This window comes from Lampris incognitus, chromosome 6 (assembly GCF_029633865.1).
Source record: "Lampris incognitus isolate fLamInc1 chromosome 6, fLamInc1.hap2, whole genome shotgun sequence".
NCBI lineage: Eukaryota > Metazoa > Chordata > Actinopteri > Lampriformes > Lampridae > Lampris > Lampris incognitus.
In genome coordinates, this window is record NC_079216.1 from 7,932,592 (window position 1) to 7,957,591 (window position 25,000).

The 25,000-nt window shown below is 45.7% G+C and overlaps 1 protein-coding gene across 1 annotated transcript in view; it reads left to right on the forward strand.

Moving 5' to 3' along the window:
* The window catches only part of LOC130113997 (A disintegrin and metalloproteinase with thrombospondin motifs 20-like), a 183,101-nt gene that overhangs the window by 66,978 nt on the left and 91,123 nt on the right, over positions 1-25,000 (forward strand). Inside the window, 4 exon segments of the mRNA XM_056281714.1 lie at positions 12,892-13,037; positions 15,170-15,351; positions 19,790-19,926; positions 20,761-20,878. Of these exon segments, the coding sequence (XP_056137689.1) occupies positions 12,892-13,037; positions 15,170-15,351; positions 19,790-19,926; positions 20,761-20,878 (583 nt within the window).

Genomic DNA, 25,000 nt, shown 5'->3' on the forward strand with positions numbered 1-25,000 from the left:
TGCCCTCTCATTCCCGCCGTGATGTATGGCTTGGGTTCAGAAATGAGGTGCTCTCTGGAGCAGCTTCCTGGCAATTACAGGGCGCTGGTGTCCAAACCAGCCAGCCCGAGACCTCGGAGCAGATGCTGCAGCCCTCAGACACTCGGCTCTGTGTCACAAAATGCCGGGGTGAGGGCTGTCAGCTCTTCTCCGTCCTCTTTGGGAAGTATTACCGGATGGTCACACTTTGCTCGGTACTGTCTTTTTTTGTTGAGGATGTAATGACGTGTCATTTTACAGTCCTGTGTGTGTGTGTGTGTTTGTGTGTGTGCGCGTGTGTGTATATACACGTAAATTCACATGTGGATTTGTGACTGATAGGTGTGTGCTTATCCATTATATGTCAAAATCTTTTGGCTCTAAATTCCATCTATAAATCTGCGTTTCCTGTGTGTGTGTGTGTGTGTGTGTGTGTGTGTGTGTGTGTGTGTGTGTGTGTGTGTGTGTGTGTGTGTGTGTGTGTGTGTGCGTGCGTGCGTGCGTGCGTGCGTGCGTGTGTGTGTGCCTTGTTGCACGTGTACACTCAGGCACCTTTGTATGTCTTGGTACATGTTGGTAACTCGGCGCATGTCTGTGAAATTCTTAATTTGAAACACATGCTAGTGAAGCTGGACCGGTTTCTCTCATGAGACCTTCAAATGTTGTTTTTTTTTGACAATTTAAAAAATACACGAAAATGACAAAGATAACAAATAACATACAGTGGTGGGAGAGGCAGAAAACACAGTGGGCTTATTAGAAGCCTTCACCTAAATAATGTTAAAATTTCACAATGTTATAGAGAGCAAAAATTTAACATACAGACAATAACATGACTACATAACAGTAATGGCAAACAAATAGTAACAAAACATATATTACCAAAAACATATCAAAATAAAAGCAGAATGTGTGTGTGTGTGTGTGTGTGTGTGTGTGTGCATGGGGATGTTGGTTTTTACACCTGTATTGACTCCTGAGCAATAACAATGATAAATGGATACATGGACAACAATACATGGGAAAGAGCAGTTACAAAACACCAGTTAGGTGGCACAGTGGTTAGCGCGGTCGCCTCACAGCTAGATGGTCCTGGGTTCAAACCCCAGGCTAGTCCAGACTTGGGGGGTCGTCCCGGGTCATCCTCTGTGTGGAGTTTGCATGTTCTCCCCGTGTCTGTGTGGGTTTCCTCCAGGTGCTCCGGTTTCCTCCCAAAGACATGAAGGTCAGGTGAATCAGCCATACTTAATTGTCCCTAGGTGTGTATGTGTGTGTGTGTCGGGCCTGTGATGGTCTGGTGGCCTGTCCAGGGTGTCTCCCTGCCTGCCACCTAATGACTGGTGGGATAGGCTCCAGCATCCCCGCAACCCTGAGAGCAGGATGAGCGGTTTGGATAATGAATGAATAAATGAAAACACCAGTTAAATGGTCTTTTAAGCATCTTTTGCAACATTTTATAGAGGAACCGTTTTGTTTTTTTTGCCAGATGGGAAGAACCATTCCATAATTTGGTACCTCTAAACTGAACATTGACCTCTGCAAGTGAGAAATTTAGGAGGATGAATATCTAAATATTGAGAAGTAAGAATGGACCTGTGAATTTGCTTTAAAGTAAGTCTTGAACTGCTCTGGAATATTCCATTCACTTGAATTTATCTTAAAAATACTTGAAAAATATTGATGTCATATATAGTGAGAACCTTACGTTTCTGAAATAGAGGAGCAGATGAGATGTGTGACTCTGGTCAGGTTTCAATCCTAACAAAACTTTCCTGCAGGACCAAAATTCTGTGGCGAGTAGTAGGAAAAGTACTTTCTATTACAACATGAAAGATAGGGATAAATTAGACTATAATAAAGAGTAAGGAGACAGTTTGTGGTGATAAGATGACTTTTACTACTACTTTCGGCTCCTCCTAACCCTCCTTATTATGCTAATAGGTTGATTTATTTTTCTGCTCGCCCAGTCAATTTGTTCTCTCCGACTCAAACTCTCAACAATAGTTCCCAGGAATCTTGTAGTTGACACTTCAGGCATATCAACAGACTCAATTGTAAGTTTAGATAAATCCTTAAGAGTATGATTTTTTGCTACTGAAAATGATAGATTTTTTTATATTCAAAGATAGTATATTTATCTGAGACATGTAGTGTAGGCAGTTAAACCAACATTCAGCCAGCATCTTTTATCAGTGAATTGAAATATGAATGCGAGAGAACTAGTGTTGTGTCGTCTGGAAATGTTATTGGAGAAAGGATATTTGAGACATTAGACAAATAATTAATATAAATAAGAAATAATAATGGTCCAAGAATAGACCCTTGCGGCACCCCACAGAATATTCTGGCTTTGTTGGATTAGCAACCCTTAACACAAACAAACTTTTCTGTTGGAGACATACATTTTTAACCATTTGTACATAGTATCATGAAAACCATATTTATTCAGCTCTTTAAATGAAATATTATGTTAAACCATCAAAGGCTTTTGAAAGGTCTATGAACTTTGTCAGTCAGGTGATTCTTCTGGAAACCATACTAGTGTTTGTATATAATTGAATCAAAATCTAGATGAAAAAGAATCCTTTTATATGTAAAATTTTTCAAATATTTTTGAAAAACATGGTAAAAGATATGGGCCTAGTTATTAAAACAACACGGGCATCTGCTTTAAACAGAGGAACAACTTTGGCACCTTTTAAATCCTCTGGCACAATGCCTGTTTTCAAAGACAAAGTAAAGATTTGAGCATTGACATTGGCTTCCCAGTCCTTCCCAGTCCTATGAGCCCATTCCAACTCTATTTTCAAGTGATCCAGTTGTAGTTTTTCACCAAATACTTTTCTCACTTCTTCAGTTTCAAACATCTTTTCTTTCCCAGACTCTTTAATGCCATCTACAATAATATTATGGCATCTTGACTGGCCCTCCAGATAGTCGGTCTTGTCTGAGATTGAGATCAAACTTTTGCAAATTGTGTCCAAATCTGTCCTGGTTTCATTACAGTTCTTGGACCAAGATTTACATGAGATTTTAAACATTCTAAATTCCTTTTGAGTAATCTCTAGACCCGCCTTAAGATCATAGACTTGCTTTGACACGATAATCAAATTTGAAGAATCAACTATGATGTGTACACAAGTTTTTAAGCTTTTTTCCTGGTGTTCAAGTTCTGTAGAAGTCTTTTTGCTGGCCCAGCAATTCATACACCTGAGCCATGGTGACATATTCCTCAGTGTTGGTGTGAGAAGCTTTGGGTGGCATGGTTTGGTCATCAGCCTGCAAGGCCTACAAGGCCCAAAGTTCAGCAGGATAGAGCCAGAAACCTCCACAAGATACTAGTAATGTCCCCAATTTTGCTGTAGAGTTAGACTCTTCTTAATTCAATCAGCAGCACAAGTTCTGAGTTCTAGGCAGGATTCCTCAGATTGTCTCGGAATGTCTCACCACATTCCCAACGGAGGGCAAATCCAAACGATCCTTCTAGGAAAGACTCTCCTGTATGCTTCAGTGCCTGTGTCAGCTGTGCCCACGCTGCACGTCTTCCAGGGCTCTTGTTTGTGCACTTTGGAGAAAAGGGCTAATTGGAATTGAGTGTGGCCCCCAGATGCCCTCAAACCTGAAGAAATCACAAACACTCACAAACACGCACGCACACAAGCGTGTGCACACACACACACACACACACACACACACACAGACATATGCTGTACATGCACATGTACACATACTCACACAACTCCCACACACATGCAGACCACACACACAAGCGGCATCACATATGCAAGTGTTTTTTAGGCTGGTTTTACACAGTAAAACTTTCACGCAACTAGCTGCAGGTTGCAAATTGCATGCAGCCTAATTTCCATGCGATTTGACAGCTACGAGAAATTCAAAAAGAATCAAATTCCCCTGCAGCACAATTTGTTTATTTACTTTATTCCGCTAGATGGGGATCATTTTCTCGCTTGATGATATCTGGAATGTGCTACATTTGTATGTTTGTTTTTTTTTTTTTGGGACAATTATTTCAAACAACTTGTATATTTTTGTCTTCCCATGCATTGGCTACTTAGTTTCATTAATAATTTAGGTATGAAATATTTCTGTCATTAGTGCTGATGTGAGTGGGGCAGTGCTGTCTCAGAAAACAGAAAGAGCCCTAACTATAAGTGCACTGATGCCGGTGGATACGCTAGAGGAAGAAACACCACCTTAAAAAAAAGGCTAAATGAGTGTGCGTGAAAGAAATGTTGATTGGCTGCGGGGTGGAACGAGTGGCACAAAGTTGAGACGTTTTCAACTGTTGCGGCTGGCTTTCACACAAGTTTCCTGAAGGGTTGCAGAGGGCTTCACACCATGCAACTTGAACGCAACTCATTTCCAACAAAGAAGTTTCGCTGTGTGAAGCAAGCCTTATGTGTGTGTGTATGTGCCTTCACATACACACTCACTCACACATATCTGCACACACAATCATGACGTTGTCCACCTGAGCTCTCATGCATGCACACACACACACACACACACACACACACACACATACCAGTCCCTCACAGATGTTTTTTCCTCCTTCATCCACAACTTTGTTCTTTTCTCTTTTCGCCCACATCACCTTTTCAAGCCAAACGAAACGGCTGTAAACACAGGGCGCCAGTGAAGGGAGGGGGAAGGTGTGTGTGTGTGTGTGTGTGTGTGTGTGTGTTTGCGGGTGCGGGTGCGTGTTGGGATGAGATGGGATGGGGGGGGGGGGGTGGAATGCCTTAAAGGCTTACGGGGGCTTTGGTCCTCTCTGACAGTCGGGCCGAGCTGTGTTTGACAGATCCGCCGGGCTCCTCTGCGGTGGTCCCTGCTTGGCCTTTGCAAGTCCCCCAATATAGAATCAAGGGGGGTGGCTTTGGAAGTGTGTGTGTGTGTGTGTGTGTGTGTGTGTGTGTGTGTGTGTGTGTGTGTGTGTGTGTGTGTGTGTTTTCTAGCATTAGGGGGTTGCACTGAAGGGACGCTCAGGTCTTAGCTGTCAGTCCCTAAACTAGGGAGTGGGGCTGTACAAAGGCCGACAGAGGAGGGTAACTTTTTTTTTGTGGCAGTCGTAAAGGTTTGGCCTTTTTTCTTTAAAGGTCCCATGTACCTCACTTAGAGCACCGCAAACTTTTGCAATTTTGCATATATCCAAATTAAAACAAAATGGTTGGCTGTGATTTAGTGAGCGAAGAGAGTTGGATTTGACTGATGGCCAATTTTGGCCGGGCCTTTGTAGAGGAGTTGATATCGTCAGCGTTATTTGTATGTCAACAGTCATATATTGTCATAACCTTTTTGTGTGAAATGATTAGTAAATATCATATATTCTATATTTGTTTCGGTTCCTTCTGTTTTTTGAAAAACTTGAAAAGATGACTTAGGCCATTGTTTTAAGAAGGTGATGATATGCTATTGGCTGGTTTTAATTTGTTGGTAAAAGATCACCCGTCTTCTGTCAGTCTCATTCATTCATCCATCCATTGGATGATTTTGTTTGTTACTAAAAAACAATTTATTGTATTCGTCGAGATGCGATAAAATGTTCTTATGAACACAAAAGCAACTGAATTTATCTTGTGAATTTTTAGAACATCTCATCTCATCTTATCATCAGCCGCTTCTCCGGGGTCGGGTCGCGGTGGCAGCAAGCTAAGTAGGGCACTCCAGACGTCCCTCTCCCCAGCAACTTCCTCCAGCTCCTCCTGGGGGATCCCAAGGTGTTCTCTGGCCAGACTGGACATGTAGTCCCTCCAGCGAGTTCTGGGTCTACCCTGGGGTCTCCTCCCAGTTGGATGTGCCTGGAAAAGCTCCAAAGGAAGGCGCCCAGGAGGCATCCTAATCAGATGCCCGAACCACCTCAACTGGCTCCTTTCGATGTGAAGGAGCAGAAGCTCTACTCCGAGCTCCCTCCGGATGTCTGAGCTCCTCACCCTATCTCTAAGGCTGAGCCCAGACACCCTATGGAGGAAACTCATTTCAGCTGCTTGTATCAACGATCTCACCCTTTCGGTCACTACCCAAAGCTTGTGACCATACGTAGGTGAGGGTTGGAACGAAGATTGACTGGTAAATTGAGAGCTTTGCCTTCCGGCTCAGCTCCCTCTTCACCACAACGGTCCGGTACAACGTCCGCATTACTGCTGATGCTGTAGCAATGCACCTGTCAATCTCCTGCTCCATCCTACCCTCACTCGTGAACAAGACCCCGAGATACTTGAGTTCCTTTACTTGAGGCAACAACTCTTCTCCAATCCGGAGGGAGCAATCCACCATTTTCCGGTACAGAACCGGGGTCTCAGACTTGGAGGTGCTGACTCTCATCCCGGCCATTTCACACTCAGCTGCAAACCGCCCCAGTGAGCGCTGGAGGCCGTGTTTTGATGAAGCCAACAAAACCACATCATCTGTGAAGAGCAGAGATGCAATGCTGAGCTTCCCAGAAAGGACACACTCCTCACCTTGAGATCCTGTCCATGAATGTCACAAACAGAATCGGAGACAAGGGACAACCTTGGCGGAGTCCAATACCCACCGAAAACCCATTTGCCTTTGTGCCAAGAATGCGGACACAGCTCTCACTTTAGTTATACAAGGACCGGGTGGCTTGTAGCAACTGCCCCCGGTATACCCCATACTCCTGCAGTACCCCCCACAGAGTGCCCCGGGGTACACGGTCGTAAGCCTTCTCCAAGTCCACAAAACACATGTAGACTGGCTGGTCAAACTCCCATGCCCCCCTCAGCACTTCCGCACGGGTAAAGAGTTGGTCTGTTGTTCCACGGCCAGGACGGAATTCGCATTGTTCCTCCCGGATCTGAGGTTCGACAATCAGTCGGAGCCTCCTTTCCAGCACCCTAGAGTAGACTTTCCCAGGGATGCTGAGCAGTGTGATGCCCTGATAACTGGAGCACACACTCTGGTCCCCTTTTTTGAATATTTTTACAACATATTGTTGGATGATTATCAATTAAGTGCAGATAAAGGTGGCGGTAAGAGTGAAAATACATTTTTCATTTCATCGGAGCTTAAAATGTTGGCACACCGACTGGGCCCGGCGGGCCTCGGGGTCCCCAAGAGACGTCTGTAAACGTCCGTCTCACTGATTTCCCCCCAAGTTTCTCTCTTCTTCACTCTTAACTTTCTTAATGCAAGAAGTGGCACCTGTTTAATCTCAAGTCACTGTGTGAAAACCATTTCCATAGGCTGCGGTGTGCTTTAATACTTTCCTTCACATGCTTCTTATCCAGACAGCGCTGTTCAGAAACTGACCCCGCTTTTAATGTACAGTGGAATCAGAAAGTGTGTGTGTGTGTGTGTGTGTGTGTGTGTAAACTTTTACATAACTCAAACCAGTGTCTGGATTATCGAAATGTTTGTGGTTTGTTTAGTCCGCAGCCTGCAGCTATAAACACCTGACTGTCATCATGCATAGACTTCATCATCCATCTTTAGAGTTTTACACACACACACACCCACATATTAGGCCCTGGACAGCAGAGGCGGCGGCGCCAAAGTCAGTGTGTGTGTTTGTTTGCGTGTCTGCGTGCGTGCACGCGGCTGCAGTGCTGTATTTCACAGATGTTCACCCAAAGTCATTGTTGTGTGTTTTGCACGTGGGAAGACCCCAGCCGGCTTGGCGGTCAACCAGGTGGGGGAGGACATTGATTGATATCCGCCCCGGCTTAATAATGCAATTATGAAGAATCGGCTGATGAGCCGTGCATGATGCTGTTCTCTCCCCCGAGCAGACTTTCCAGAACAGCGCCGCTTAGTATTCTGCTTTGAAACGATAGATGGAATAAGTAGAGTGGAGTTTTGATGTCGTGAGTTCGCACAAAGATGCACTCATAAAACAACAGGGCTATATGACATCATTCGAGACAAATTAAGATTTGAAACTAGCAGAAAAGCTGTCTCCACTTGGGCAGGGTAATAATTCAGTATCATTGTTTATTGTCTGTCAATCGTATTGTACTGCGGTGAAATTCAAATATTGTCATATCATGATGTACGTTTTTTTTTTTGGTCTAAATGATAACGTGAATCTGTTACCTAAAATTTTTCACAAAATGAGGTCAGTTTGGGTTTGATATTGTGCTTTACGTTACCAAACAGTGCAGTATGACGAACCTCAGCTGGGTTGTTAAACAGCATTTTTACATCCATAAGCAGATATTTTTGAGATATTTTTTGAGATACTTTTATTGATCCCTGTGGGGAACTTACAATCTGCATGTAACCCATCCTAGCTGTGTAGCTAGGAGCAGTGGGCAGCCGCCGCGCAGCGCCCGGGAACCAACCCCAGTTCGGCTTGCCACGCCTCGGTCAAGGGCACAGACCGGATGCAAGCCTTTTTGATGGTGCGGGAAACCAGGGCACCCGGAGAAAACCCACGCAGACACGGGGAGAACATGCAAACTCCACAGAGGAAGGACCTGGGATGACCCCCAAGGGTGGACATCCCCCCGGGGTTCAAACCCAGGACCTTCTTGCTGTGAGGTGACAGCGCTAACTACTGCGTCACTGTGCCACCCAAATATATAATATCAAATATATCATTATATATATATATATAGATCTCATATAAGCTCTTCTGTGATTATCATGATAATATTTTCCACATTGCCCAGTGCAAGTCTCCACTATTCAGTGTTCACACAGTGAGTATCGCACCATTAGGAATCATACATATGGTACTATACGTTGAGTATTGACCTTCATTAAGCACTGACCCTCATTTCTAACTTGGGGCGACATGGGCATGATAGTGGTACGATTTCTCAACTGCAGAGAAGTGGTGCTCAGCGTTTGTTCACCGGCGTTGTACACCAAGCTGCCAGCTTTGTGCGTTCAACTCTTGTGTATCCGAGTAGAGGGTCGGTACATAGCAGCTGATCTCAGGCCAGCGCTGAAGTTTGTTCCTGCTGTTATCTCAGCTCTAGAGTTTCCTTATCACGGTGCCACCTTCTCTCCCGAGCCCGTGTGCCCGGACGGCGGACTACCTACCCAGACAGACGCCGTCTTGTCCTGCATTCTTTCAGGTGAACAGGACCCTCCGCTATCTTCACCTCCAAGAAAGAGGATTCAGTTACACACACACACACACACACACACAAACAGTAATGGGCCTGCTATGCTATGCGTATGAAAGCACTGTTAGCGCTTCTTGGCAAGATTAGGTTGGTGCACCATGCTTGATACCAGGCGCCTTTCCGTCATTGACACACAGGACTAACTTACATACAGACTAGAGGAGTGCACTCAGTGGAGTGCAGATCCCCCGCCAGGCGTATCTCCCCTTCTTTGGTGCTCGCACTTACGTGAAAAACCAGCTGAGGAGTTCGAACTCGATCACGGTATAAAACAGGTTTTTCAAAGGTTTTGAATGACCGCAACCGCGAGAGGTCCTCGATCATAACTGTGCACAAACATCATTAAGGCTGACAGGCCCGGTAGTATGCAAGATTAGCAGCGGACAGATGCACACACACACACACACACACACACACAGAAAAACTTGTGTTTTTCCTGCCATTATAAGACTTTTGCCACGCACCCAAGTCGATTGAATGGAAAATGTGGAGGGAAAAAAAAAGTTTTTAATATGCAGCACTCGAGCCAAAAAATCTACCTGCCTGTCAGTATGTGGATGTGCGGCCTCCTAGACGGACCCTTTCACGAGTGCGACCGAGTCTCATATGAACTTCTCAAAACTTAAAAGGTCAAAAAGACCTGCAGGTTAGGGTTAATACTCATGTCTGTGCCCCAGAACAAGGCAGTGGAAAGAAGAAGTGGAGTCGGTCCCCGGGCGCTACAGCTGCTCACTGCTCCTATACAGTAGGATGGGTTAAATGCAGAGAACAGATGTCATGGTAACCTGTACATGACAATATAAAGTGGCTTAAAAAAACCCAAACTCGTGACCATTTTGGTTTGACCGCAACAACTAGGAAGAGAAAGACGAGAGGTTATTATTGTTGGTCCTTCCAGTGTTCCTCCCGTCGTCCTGTGCTGAGATCAGCAGTGAATGGTTTGCTGACTTGTGAAATACGATCGACTTCTTTACTCGCAAGACTCCTACCCACATACATTTTGACACCGTCGCTGCCCAGTCTGACTCAACCGTAGATGTGCGTGCAGACGGCTGACTGTGGAAAGCAGTGTTGGTCGAACGAGCTAGACAGTGAATGAGGAGAGGGAGTGGCAGTAGCGAGAACGAACATTTCTCGAGGTTTTTAGTCACCGCAACAACGAGTTTTTCATCATACTCGTAAGTGTGCACAAAAAAATTTAGCCTGATAGATCCAGTAGTGCGGCACAATGGCGCAGTGGTTAGTGCGGTTACTTCACAGCAAGAAGGTCCTGGGTTTGAGCCCCGGGGTGGTCCAACCTTGGGGGTCGTCCTCTGTGTGGAGTTTGCATGTTCTCCCCGTGTGCGCGTGGGTTTCCTCCGGGGGCGCCGGTTTCCTCCCACAGTCCAAAGACATGTAGGTCAGGTGAATCGGCCGTACTAAATTGTCCCTCTGTGTGAATGTGTGTTGGCACTGTGATGGCCTGGCGGCCTGTCCAGGGTGTCTCCCCGCCTGCCACCCAATGACTGCTGGGATAGGCTCCAGCATCCCCGCCACCCTGAGAGCAGGATAAGCGGATTGGATAGTGGATGGATGGATGGACAGAGATCCAGTAGTTTGTGAGATTAGCCGCAGACAGATACACACACACACACACACACACACTACCAAACGTATAATTATAATCCCCCTCCAGGAAAGACCCTGTGTAAAAATGTATTGACAATAAAATCCCAGCTAAAGTGGGGCTAAAATTGATCTCGATTTCTCCTTTTTATTCTTCTGTGATATTTTCAACGATACCCCAATTTCCTACCATCAATACAATAGATTACATTTCCATTTTTTCCATTTTTTTTTTTAACTTAAAAAGATTTCCCAATGAAATCTGGAATAAACATTTTCATCAACCAAGCCCATTGGGAAACAGGAAACACGGCTTGTGGGAGAACGTGCGGAGAAAAGAAAACAGTTGTGAAGATGATAATGGCTTCCATGAGCGGCGATGCACGCGATAAACTGGTGGAGACTGAACAGTGGCGATGTGTTTGGCATGACGTCCTCCTTTCAGAATCATTTCCAATGGTACTTTCCATATTGGGTTTAACCAAGGACCTTGTGCCATGTCAGCACAGATGTTACCGGTTTGAGAATCCAGGACGGGATGGTGTATGACACCAGCAGAGAAAGATCTCAAAATATTCTTTTGCTTTGCTTTCCCTTAAACCAGAACATGAGCACCCCCCAATATGTTTCCCCCATCCCGCCACCTCCAAACACATGAATAGAATAAAGTATTAAACATGCTGAGCCATATCGAAAAGCCTTTGTCGAGGAGCCAGATATCTGTGAAGAACTGGAGTTAGAGATGAATAAAAGAAACCAAACACATGATGGGAATTGAACTTTGAGGCCTTTTTTTGTTTTTTGGGGGGGATTTCCCCTCCTTTTTCTCCCCAATTGTACTTGGCCGATTACCCTATTTCCCGAGCCGTCCCGGTCGCTGCTCCGCCCCCTCTGCAGACTACCACATGCCTCCTCCAATACATGTGGAGTCACCAGCCGCTTCTTTTCACCTGACAGTGAGAAGTTTCACCAGGGGGATGTAACGCATGGGAAGATCACGCTATTCCCCCAAGTCCCCCCCCCACCCCGCCCCAAACCAAACAGGTGCCCCGACTGAAACGGGAATCTAAACAGGAAACCCCTGCACCCGGAAACCGGACTCGGGTAGCCCAGACCACAGGCAACTGCTCTAACCAGTAGACTAAAGGGTCCAACCCGTTAGCTAAGGGCTAGCAAGTCTAGTCATCCATGGTCATTACACTACCCCCTTCCTTCGGGCAGCGACCAGAGGAGGCGCTAGTGCAGCGACCAGGACACATATCCACATCCGGCTTCCCACCCACAGGTACAGCCAATTGTGTCTGTAGGGACGCCCGACCAAGCCGGAGGTAACTCGGGGATTCGAACCGGCGATCCCCGTGTTGGTAGGCAACGGAATAGACCGCTACGCCGCCCGGACGCCCCTTAACTTTGTGACTTTGACCAAATTTGTGACTTAAACTAAAGCTGTAGGCTTACTTACACCTCCCTCCCGGTTTTACCTAAAAATCTGATAAATGTCGGACAGCCGGCTTTCAACAGTATAACTTGTGTGCATTGAATGTCAGTAACCTTCAGAAATATTTTACATTTTTTTAAATAGATACACGTGAAAAAAAACAAAACATCGGTGGGTCGGTCTTGAGTTTTGGCGTGTGGAAGGGTCGCCTATAGGTAATAATCCCCGTTCTGCGTTCATGACGGTAGTTTCGGGGATAATGTCGGAAAAATACAAGATCAGCGCCCGCTGTCATTTTCACCAGTCGGTGTCCATGTCCTCCACCAATTCAAGCTGTAACGAAGACTGACAACAAGGAAGTGTCGTGCCTCAGCTTCCTGTCACAAGTGACAAGTTCGTGCCCCTCTGTTTGTCTATACGTCTCTCTCATTTGTCTCTCATCCCTGTCCCAGCTGGAGGACTTGGAAGCGTTCCCCGGGGGTAAATGATAGCTAGATGAGTTATTCTTTTCAAATATAGTTTTACATCTAAACAGGGGATTAGCCAAGGCAAAGGAGGAACAACAGTCCCAGCTGTGTGTGCATTAAATCTGCTCTCGACACAGTCTGTGTTTTTCTTCCAAACTTGAGCTGCAATCACAAGAGACCACACTCTTTTAACAGGATCCCTTTGTGTGTGTGTGTATGTATACACATGCCTTTTCGTCTTCCCTTGCAGTACTGCCGACGTGGAATGTGTGTGAACAAGGAGCTGGACCTGCGGCCAGTCCACGGAGAGTGGGGCCCCTGGGGGCCGTACAGTGTTTGCTCCAGGACCTGTGGTGGAGGAACCAGGAGCACCACCAGAGACTGCAACAATCCTGAGTAAGAGCAGATAAGGCCGCGCAAACAGACACAACACACCAACCGCGACAGACAAAACACCGGCGCACGTTAAGCAGGAGTCTAATGAGACTAAACAAGCATTAGTCAGGTCCGAGTTGCACCTGAATAAATCCGTGATTCATCCCAGAATCTGACTCGACTGAGAAACCAGCCTGCAAGTCCTGTTCAACGAACCTGATTCATGTTCCGGACGGCAGTCCATCAAAGTAGGTTTGCTTATTATGAAAATGGAGACAAAAAGTAACTGTTATGTCCTGTTCGCTACTTAGCAATGGATGTGCCGTTTGCCGGTCACATTGGCCCAGGCTACCTTTGGATTTAACAGCAATACAGTCGTAAAATTTGTTCAGAAATGCCCAGTTTGGGCGTTCGGGTAGCGTGGCGGTCTAGTCCGTTTCCTACCAACACGGGGATTGTCGGATCGAATCCCAGTGTTACCTCCGGCTTGGTCGCTGTGTCTGTGGGTGGGAAGCTGGATGTGGGTATGTGTGCTGGTTGCTGCACTAGTGTCTCCTCTGGTTGGTTGGGGCGCCTGTTCAGGGAGGAGGGGGAGCTGAAGGGAATAGCGCGATCCTCCCATGCGCTACGTCCCCCTGGTGAAACTCCTCACTGTCAGGTGAAAAGAAGCGGCTGGTGACTCCACATGCATCAGAGGAGGCATGTGGTAGTCTGCAGCCCTCCCCGGATCAGCAGAGGGAGGGAGGGGGGGGGCGGCAGCGTATGGGACGACTCAAAAGAGTGGGGTAATTGGCCGCATACAATTGGGGAGAAAAAGGGAGAACCCCCCCCCCAAAAAAAAACAAAACGCTGGTTTATTTATTTTCATCTCAATTATTAATTATATTAACAATGTTTATGCTTAATAGTTATTTTAAAATGAGTCCCCAACAGAACACAAGGGTTAAAGCGAGCTTTGTTCTGAAGTCGTGGAGCGATCTGCGCTAGTCGAATCTGAATAAAGATTTAATCAGAGTCAGAATCAGAATCTTGTATTGGCAAGTATGACATCATACAATGAATTTTCCTTGGGCTAAGTTGCAGTGATCATAACATCAAAGTCTCATCTAATTTAATATTTGAAGCTTAAATCTGGGACTTTCCTCCATTGATAGAGTTATTTTATCCATCTGGAGCATGGAGTCAGGTTACCTAATACTAACTGGCATCTTTACCATGGTTGGAGACATTCTCCATATACCACTGATGACGTTTTTGACCGGGTAGGACGAACACTGGTGCAGCAAAAAAAAAAAAAAAAAAAAAAAAACGTTCCTAATGAAACAGGAAAAAGGACTGAAATGTGATGCTGAATTGGTGATGCCTCTGTTGGACAGCTAATCTACCAATTCTGCAGTCAATATGACTGTACAACAGTGTTCCCATATAGTGTGATGTAGTTTGTAATACATTAGACTGTGTGTTAGCTTCGGTCCCAGGATCCACTTTTACTAGGGTAGGAACTGTTCACTGCTGAACTGATGGCAGATCAGCATCGATGGCGACTACACTTTGTAGTTCTCACTGCTAGAGGGAGGGACAGATCAGGGAAGATTTTCAACTTTAACATTAGCCTCAACATTAACATTTAAGTTAGCATAACATATACACGTTATACAAGCGACATGGTGGCGCAGTGGTTAGTGCAGTCGCCTCGGCAAGAAGGTCCTGAGTTCAAACCCTGGGGTTGTCCAACCTTGGGGTGTCATCCCAGCTCGTCCTCTGTGTGGAGTTTGCAGGTTCTCCCCGTGTCCGTGTGGGTTTCCTCCGAGTGCTCCGGTTTCCTCCCACAGTCCAAAGACACGTAGATCAGGTGAATCGGACATACTGAATTGTCGCTAGGTATGAATGTGTGGGTCCTGTGACGGACTGGCGGCCTGTCCAGGGTGTCTCACAGCCTGCCGCCCAATGACTGCTGGGATGGGCTCCAGCATCCCATGACCCCAACTGGGATAAGCGCTTAGATAATGGATGGATAACATACAAGTCAGCAACACCATGCAAAGCTATACAAAACAGAAAAGGGACATTTAAAACACAAACATGAGCACATAATAACAAAACAAAAACGGCAGAATATCACAGTTCCAGTCTTTTTTGCTGTCTCATACCAGGCCCAGAAATGGCGGGAAGTTCTGCGTGGGCCGCAGGATGAAGTTCCGCTCATGCAACACTGAGCCGTGCCCCCGCGAACGGAAGGACTTCCGCGAGGAGCAGTGCTCTCAGTTCGATGGCAAGCACTTCAACATCAACGGTCTGCTTCCCACCGTCCGCTGGATCCCCAAATACAGTGGCAGTGAGTACATCTCTGTAGTCTTCTGGGTTCAGAGCGAGAACCCACACCACATTTGACAACAAAGGGAACGTTCAGCCTCACCTCTCTCTGCAACAGAGAAAGCATGTGAGAAACACCTGCATTGTTTTTTGTTTTTTGTTTTTTTAATTTTCTGTCTGCTAAGTGACGTATTGTGACGTAAGTTGACGGCCTAGTTTAGCTTGGGTTTTTCATTTCTGCTCTACTCTAAAGACGGCGTTCAAAAAAACACATCCTCATTCTGTTGGCCAGGTTACGTTTAAAATGGTAGGGACGACATCCCACAACATGAGCACAGAGGATTTTATGGATGATAATAGAAAGCTTGCACATAATGCATTCTGGTACATGAAGGCCCTGTCAGAAAAGCCTTTGTAGATGGAAAAGACAAGATTTCTCCATTAGTATGCTGCACAGTGAGGATTTTATTGCTTCAAACAACTAAATTACCCATCAGTACCGATTTAGTCTTGCTAGCTAGATAGGTTCTGAAGCCATTACCAAAGTCGGATAATGACAAACAGGCAGGCTTCTCTCGTTTTGAAGAAACAAATCACTCTCGACTATTGACTACTATATGACTCAAAAATAGTGTTGAATTGCAAATATGTTGGTGAATTGGGGGCGGGGGGCTAGTATCATGTGGTAGTCTGCAGCCCTCCCCGGATCGACTCGGGGGGTGGGGGTGGAGCAGCGACCAGGATGGCTCGGAAGAGTGGGGTAATTGGCCAAATACAGTTGGGGAGAAAAGCGGGGGGAAATCCAAAAAGAAACAAAATTTCAATGTTTGTCGGCTATATACACTACCGTTCAAAAGTTTGGGATCACCCAAACAATTTCGTGTTTTCCATGAAAAGTCACACTTATTCACCACCTAATGTTGTGAAATGAATAGAAAATAGAGACAAGACATTGACAAGGTTAGAAATAATGATTTGTATTTGAAATAAGATTTTTTTTACATCAAACTTTGCTTTCGTCAAAGAATCCTCCATTTGCAGCAATTACAGCATTGCAGACCTTTGGCATTCTAGCTGTTAATTTGTTGAGGTAATCTGGAGAAATTGCACCCCACGCTTCCAGAAGCAGCTCCCACAAGTTGGATTGGTTGGATGGGCACTTCTTTGAGCAGATTGAGTTTCTGGAGCATCACATTTGTGGGGTCAATTAAACGCTCAAAATGGCCAGAAAAAGAGAACTTTCATCTGAAACTCGACAGTCTATTCTTGTTCTTAGAAATGAAGGCTATTCCATGCGAGAAATTGCTAAGAAATTGAAGATTTCCTACACCGGTGTGTACTACTCCCTTCAGAGGACAGCACAAACAGGCTCTAACAGGTACTATTTAATGAAGATGCCAGTTGGGGACCTGTGAGGCGTCTGTTTCTCAAACTAGAGACTCTAATGTACTTATCTTCTTGCTCAGTTGTGCAACGCGGCCTCCCACTTCTTTTTCTACTCTGGTTAGAGCCTGTTTGTGCTGTCCTCTGAAGGGAGTAGTACACACCGGTGTAGGAAATCTTCAATTTCTTAGCAATTTCTCGCATGGAATAGCCTTCATTTCTAAGAACAAGAATAGACTGTCGAGTTTCAGATGAAAGTTCTCTTTTTCTGGCCATTTTGAGCGTTTAATTGACCCCACAAATGTGATGCTCCAGAAACTCAATCTGCTCAAAGAAGTGCCCATCCAACCAATCCAACTTGTGGGAGCTGCTTCTGGAAGCGTGGGGTGCAATTTCTCCAGATTACCTCAACAAATTAACAGCTAGAATGCCAAAGGTCTGCAATGCTGTAATTGCTGCAAATGGAGGATTCTTTGACGAAAGCAAAGTTTGATGTAAAAAAAATCTTATTTCAAATACAAATCATTATTTCTAACCTTGTCAATGTCTTGACTCTATTTTCTATTCATTTCACAACATATGGTGGTGAATAAGTGTGACTTTTCATGGAAAACACAAAATTGTTTGGGTGATCTCAAACTTTTGAACGGTAGTGTATTTTTAACGATAAAGACGAGCAACGTGCACGATCTATTCAATGCTATCCTAAAACGTTGATATGCTGTAGATGTAGAACCGACCAGGCCCATTAGAGCCAGCGGTGGGATAGACACTAACGTTAATTTACTACGTACAAAATTAAAATAATACGTTTTGCACTGCGATGTCCTTGTCTGTTCACCAGCGGGTGAACAGACAAGGACATCGCAGTGCAAAACGTATTATTTTAATGCATATCTAATTTCTATCTAATATTTAATGCATGTCTAGAAAAGCTCTATATAAATATAATGATGATTATTATTATATTCTTCGCAAGTCTTTGCTATCGCTGACATAATTATTAAAACAAGTCTTGAAGACTACACAATCAAATGTTTTGTCGTTATCTTATGTTGAAGAGTTTCTGCTGTTTTTAGGGGGACGTAGAAATGTGAAACACAAAAACATCGGCGGCATGTTCCTTTAAAGATGGCTCCTCTCACCGTCTGACTTGACGTCTCGGGGAATTTAGATGCGTCAGTCGGCCACACTGCACTTGGAGCGCCGTTCTTCACGTCGCATCGGGTGTTGGTTGTCGCTGAATGACATCACACGCAACCAGAATTTCACTTGAGACGTTCGACATAAACAAAACGTCTTCGGCAAGTTACAAAGTAAAAAAAGAAAAACAGTTGGGACACTTAAACGTGTCGAAGAATATTGAGAAAACGGTATCTAAAGAGCTAGGAGTGTCATCTTACTGAGGGATATCAAGTGTGTAAGGAGACAGAGGGGTTTTTGAAGTAGGTATGCATTTACAGAGGACAAAACCAAAATACTGACGGCAGAATGTCTGCAAGCTAGCAAATCTGTGGATGGTGGGTTTCCACTATTCCGGATTCAGATGATGAGTGTTGCACTGTCATGAGCACAGAGGATTTTATGGATGGTAATAGAAAGCTTGCACGTAATGCATTCTGGTACATGAAGGCCCTGTCAGAAAAGCCTTGGTAGATGGAAAAGACAGATTTCTACATTGGTATGCTGCACAGTGAGGATTTTATTGCTTCAAACAACTAAATTACCCATCAGTACCGATTTAGTCTTGCTAGCTAGATAGGTTCTGAAGCCATTGAACAGATGTTCAGGGGCATCTGGGTAGTGTAGTGGTCTGTTCCGTTGCCTCCCAACATGGAGATCGCCTGTTCAAATCCCCGTGTTGCCTCCGGCTTGGTCGGGCGTCCCTACAGACACAATTGGCGGTGTCTGCGGGTGGGAAGCCAGATGTGGGTATGTGTCCTGGTCGCTGCACTAGCGCCTCCTCTGGTTGATCGGGGCACCTGTTCGGAGGAGAAGGGGAACAGAGACGAATAGCGTGATCCTCCTGCACACTACATCCCCCTGGTGAAACTCTTCGCTGTCGGGTGAAAAGAAGCGACTGGTAGTCTGCAGCCCTCCCCGGATGGGCAGAGGGGGTGGAGCAGCGACCAGGGCAGCTCGGAAAAGGGGGATAATTGGCCAATTGGGGAGAAAAGGGGGGGGGGAATAACATATTCAATAATAAGCTTTTCTTATTTTTAATCTCAAGTGTGCATTGTGCACTTTCCAAAACATATGAAAACCCCCTCAGGGAGCTGGGAGATATGAAGCAGAGGTTTCTAGACGATATTGTGACATGCCGCTACATTCTGCAGCTCCCAAAGAGGCGAAATGATATTAAATGCACGTGTAGGACAACACAGATATGAATGAGGGCACGAAGAATCGAGACACACTTGCATCATCTGCACTTTTTGCTCAATCTCCTCATGAAGCAACACGAGATAAAAAAGCGATAACCAACATGCGTCCCCTTCCACGTCTTGACGCCCCGCGTTTTCAGACTCCCAGACACACTCTTCTTTTCACTTGGCTCCGAAGGCACACTTTATGTCAACGTGTATATTCTTCCAAGATATTTTGCATTGCCCTGATAGCGAGGGGCTACAGCAAAAATGTGCAGGGCAATCCGCATTAATGCAACTCGCAGCCCTTTTCATGCAGATATCCTGGCCGGTTGCCCTCATGTAGGAGTATCTCATTCCTTTCTGGGAGGGTCTGCTCAGCTACGCAAGATTGCCGTCTGGCAAGGACCGCCATCTCTAGGTTACTGCATGTTGATTCGTTCTTTCAATTCATGCTATACAAGCAAACAGGCCGAGCCCTGGAGCCAGTAGTCAGATTGTGGGGCTCCCCCCCCCCCCCTAAGAAATGATATTTTTGGCTGTTCTTGCGAAAATGTGCGCTGAACTTAACCAAACTGTCACGCTGATCTGAATGAATCCTCCCGTAGCATTTTATCCTCTTGTGCAAAACTTCTGTCGAAGCCAGTATTGTGAACTTGATAAGCTGCGGTCTATTTGTTTACAACGTTTTGTTCCCCATCATCTGTCTAGTACTAATGAAGGATCGATGTAAGCTGTTCTGCCGGGTCGCCGGGACAATGGCCTACTATCAGCTGAAGGACCGTGTCATTGATGGAACGCCGTGCGGACCAGACACTTACGACATCTGTGTTCAAGGCCTCTGCCGGGTATCTCCTATTGTCGCTGTCTGTCTGTCTGTCTGTCTGTCTGTCAGTCTGTCTCGCTCTCTCTCTCCCACACACACCAACACTCAGCTTGTCCTCCAGCCTGTACGATCCGTGCTCCCAAACGTTTTTTTTTTTTTTTTTTTACAGCTAATGTGGATGTAGCTCATGCTGTCAAGGCAGCATCTATAACTCGTCTCTGGCGCTGGCCTCCCGCTCCTGATTCATGTTTTGTGAGTCTTGGAGAGGAGGACACCTCAGTTTTCAGCAAAATGTTTATAGATCACAATCAGGAGCTGCTTTTTATTCTGCCAAGTACATTTTGCGCACGACTGCAATCTATCCAGGTGAAAAGATGTTCGTGAGCGCAACGTTAAACATCGCCATAACCCCGCTACGCAACATGTCCAAGTACTTTATATATTTATTTATCTGGGCTTGGGACCGGCACTAAGAATGCACTGGCTTGTGCATCCTCAGTTGCTGGGTTATTTCTTAACACATGTTATTATTATTATTATTATTATTCAATTTTTTATAGTGATTACTTTTTATATATCTATTACTTTCTACTTTTTGACTTGTTTGACTTATTAATTTCTATTTGTTATATTACTTTTCTTGACTTTATGAGTAGAAACATTAACTACACGTGATTGATTATAACTTGTGCTGGGGGGCTGAATTCTACACAAAATACAAGAATAAGCAAAGTTCAGGACAGTACTCCCATCAATATTTTTTTTCCCCCACACCATTACAACACATTTCTTAAATCTGATGTTTTGCTTTTCGTGGCAATTAAATTGACTCCGATTCTGATATTTGCCTCCTCAGCAAGCGGGCTGTGACCATGTGTTGAACTCCAAGGCCAGGAATGACAAGTGCGGGGTGTGTGGTGGAGATAACTCGTCTTGTAAGACCCTGGCGGGGACCTTTAATGACGCGGAGTACGGTAAACAACCCCCCCCCCACAAACACACACACACACACCCTCCTTCTCCCATTACATGTGCAGTACACTGCCCGCTGACTGGAATGGGAACAGGTGTATTTACTATACTGTTTGTCAACAACTTCAGTAGATGGATGGTAGAGCACGCAGTTGTAGAGGATTGTAACACAATCCAGCAGATATCAACCACAACTCCCCTGATCCCCCCCCCTCCCTTTACTACAACCCTCATCCGGATCCTGCACCAGTACAACTGACCAACATTCAGTGACCCCCTACAGACCCTACAGACCCTACAGACACACACACACACACACACACACACACACACACACACACACACACACACACACAATCCTAAATCCTGTGTATTGGTAAAAGCTTGTCTTTGGCTCTCACATGAAAAGCATTGCATTCCCAATTTCTGTACTATATAACCCGAGTGTGACTGATTGATGGATTTATTGACTGATTGACACGTTGATTCAGGCCAGCATGAACAAGGAGAAGCCAGTAAATTATCTCAGCCACATGTTGCCATTGCCAGCACTGACATTTGGACACGGTTTGGTTCGACAATGGGGCCCGATGTCGTGTTTGGATTCATTTGAATGCAGTAAGCCTTGATTTTCAGCAACAATAAGTGGCTCAGCCAAATTAAGAGCAGATGCAAAGCGAATCTCTTCTAAACCCTCTGGCAACTTGTAAACACAGCTATATCTCTCTGTCACGTCTTTCTGCACCAAACTCTGAGCTGACATCACCTCTTTTGGACTGTTGTGCTTGTCCCGTTTTTCTCCAAGGGCCAACTGCTGATTGCATCCAATCCCTCTTGAGTCCCGGACAGCAAGGCAGCGTTAGCATAAAGGCTGTGGGTGTGGAACCCTTGTCTTGCTAGCACGTGTTAGCTTGGCACTGAGCTTAAGCGTCTCTATCTGTTCTGTTCTGTCCTATGGGGTGTTGGCTTGCAAGATGACAGGATGAGGAATGTATTGAAGTAAACCAGGCCGTGAGAATCTGTCTTCTCCTGATGAGTGGGAGTCTTAACTGGAACTCAGACCAGGCAGGGTATCCCTCCACTAGCCCAGTCTCTTTCCACCTGTCTGTCTGTCTGTCTGTCTGTTTGTCCATCCTTCCGTCTGACTGTCCGTCCATTTGGCTTTGTCCATTTGTGTGTCTGTCTATGTCTCTGTGTGTTTCTCTGTCTGTCTCTCCGTCTACCTTTCTGTCCATCTGTTTGTCTTTCTGCCTGTCTGTCTGCCTCGCTCTCTAGCTGTCTGCCAGTACGTCTCTCTGTCCATCATCTATGTGTCTTTATCCATCTCTGTCTATATGTCTGTCTGTCGCTCTGTCCATCTATCGATCTGTCTGTCTGTGTGAATCTATCTAACTTTTATTCTCTATTCTCTCTCAGTTTTTCTGTCTGTCTTGTCATTGGTCCTCTATGTAAGTCGCGGCCTCGCTCTGTCTGTTTCTCTGTCTGTCCCTCCCTCTCTCTCCCTCTTTGTCTGTCTCTCCCTCTGTCTCTGTCTCTCTCTCGCCCTCCCCCCCATCACCCTCTCATCCAGAGTAGGCTCTGAGCAAGACAAGCGCTCTCCTTTACTAGCCACTTTATTTGTTTTACCCCCTCATGATTTATGGCAATAAAAACATAGGGCTCAGTGAGAAAATAAATAAGATGAAAACAAGGTGATGTAGAGACCTGTGCCCTCTTCTCTGCTATTAACTGGATCAACAATTGTATTAAGCCAGCAGATATCTGTTTAACATCTGCACCAGTATTACGACTTCCATTTCTCTTAAAATGTTAAGAGAAGCATTTCTGAGGTAAACCTCAGCGATCCTGCAGCATGGTTTTGTTTTTCGTTGTCTAAAACATTTATTCCTGGGTCGCTGTGTGGTGGCGAAGGATTGTGTCGTGGTCAACGGCTAAGCTGGGGCGGGTACTGGGAAGCTCGTCGGCCCAATGGGCATTCTGTGGCTTCCTCCATTGGGGGCGGCGGTGGGGACCAGGTTGACAGTTTCCATAGTTTGCATGCTCCGGGTGTACTTATATGCTTATCCTGTCCTCACTTCTTAGGGAGGGAATTTGACAGGGTACTTAAAAAATGGGACAGTCCGGGGTCCATAGAAATGGAATCAAGTGTAATGATGAAGCGCAAAACAGTTGTAGTCCATAGTTGTGTTCTTTATTAGAAATGTGGAGTGGGCATCAGACAAGGTCAAACTTGAGACAAGATTTTTTTTATCTCCGCGAGGCGGTAGCCTGGAGGGGATTGCTGCAAATCATTCACTGCTGATCTCAGCACAGGAGAACTGGAGCAACACTAGATGAACCAAAAATAATTCACCTTATTCACCTCGCCGCCACGCGAAAGTGCCATAGTCCCCAGTGTTAAAATTCTGCTATAAAAACACAATTTCAAGGGTAGGTCTCTGCTCCACCTCCTCTGCCGATCAAGGGAGGGCTGCAGACTACCACATGCCTCCTCCTCTGATACATGTGTAGTCGCCAGCCGCTTCTTTTCACCTGACAGTGAGGAGCTTCACCAGGGGGACGTGGTGCATGGGACGATCATGCTATTTTCCATAGTCCCCTCCCCCCAAACAGGCGCCCCAACAGACAAGAGGAGGCGCTAGTGCAGCGACCAGAACACATACCCACATCGAGCTTCCAGCCGCAGACACGGCCAATTGCATCTGTAGGGACGCCCGACCAAGCCGGAGGTAATGCCGGGATTCAATCCGGCGAGCCCCGTGTTAGCAGGAAACAGAATAGACCACTATGCTACTTGGATGCCCCCAATAGTGCACCTCTAATTGGATCTGTGCTCCCTCCTCTTCCATCCTTTCCCTTCCCTGTTCAGAGCCATGTTCACCTGTTTGTGTAGATTGTAGAGTAAGTGTTGAACAAATAATTTTTATTGCTGTAGCCTTTAATGCGCAAAAGAATTAATGAGTGGTCTGGAGGAAAATTGCAGCGGAACGTTAACAAAAACATGTTGTTCTTTAGCTAGCTCATTTAGCTAGTTCACAGCACATAGCACGTAACCATGACCGAGCACCTGCTCACTCCACTTTGACATTTCTGCCTCTTCGCCACCGTCCTCATCATCACCTGCAGACTGCTTGAATAAATCCGTTATCTTAGCACACTTCTCGGCAACAGCCAGCAAAGCCCTTTTCTTTTTCTTTTTTCTTTTTTGGCGCACCTTCTGTGCACCGCTGGCCCCGAGTTTTCTCTTTCTGTCCATGTTTCGGCAACAAGTGCTAGATACTTGTGATGGCAACTGCTACCTGCTAGCATGGATTGCACCACACATGTCGCTGCAGCTAAGATGACCTATTGAATACGGTGTTGGGAAATAAAGACCGACTGGGAAAATTCCCGAACTTCCCGACGGCCAGTCCGCACCTGCCGCGGTGGTATGAGCCCAAAGGTCAAAGGAGTGGGTGTGTGACTAGAAAGTTCCTGGTTCGAACCCCTGGCTCAAACTAATTGAGAAGCTCTGTGGGGGGAAAGTGAGTCCTTCATCCATCGTCCTAAACCTGCTTAATTCAGTTCAGTGTCACGGGTTTGGGAGTCTGGGCAGATGGCAGTTAGACACCCTGAATGGGTCACCAGTGTACCTCAGGGCCCACACACCTGTGGACACACACACAGACACACACACACCATCACTCACACACCACACCTATGGACATTCTAAAGTCTCCAGTTCACTTCGCATTGGCATAGAGTCTATGGCATAGACTCTATGCCAATGCGAAGTGAACTGGAGGCTTGGGAATCCCAGAGTTAGCGAGCATTTCCTTCCAAAGTCTATGCCATAGGCTGTGGGAGGAAATGCTCGTTAACTCTGCCATTCCCAACTCTCAAGAATCAACCAGGAGGACTGTGGATCTGATCAACATCTGCTGGAGTGCAAAAAATTCAGTCCAGGAGATTTTTTTTTTTTTTTTTTTTAGCAGTGAATGGTGAATGCAGTGGTCAGTGCTGAATTCATTCTCTTACTGTCCACATTACATTGTGGCTCATTAATGCAGTGCTGACATTGTCAAGTGCTTTATAAATGAAATGTAATGACATATTTATTATAGCTGTTATTGAGTCCAGTAGTG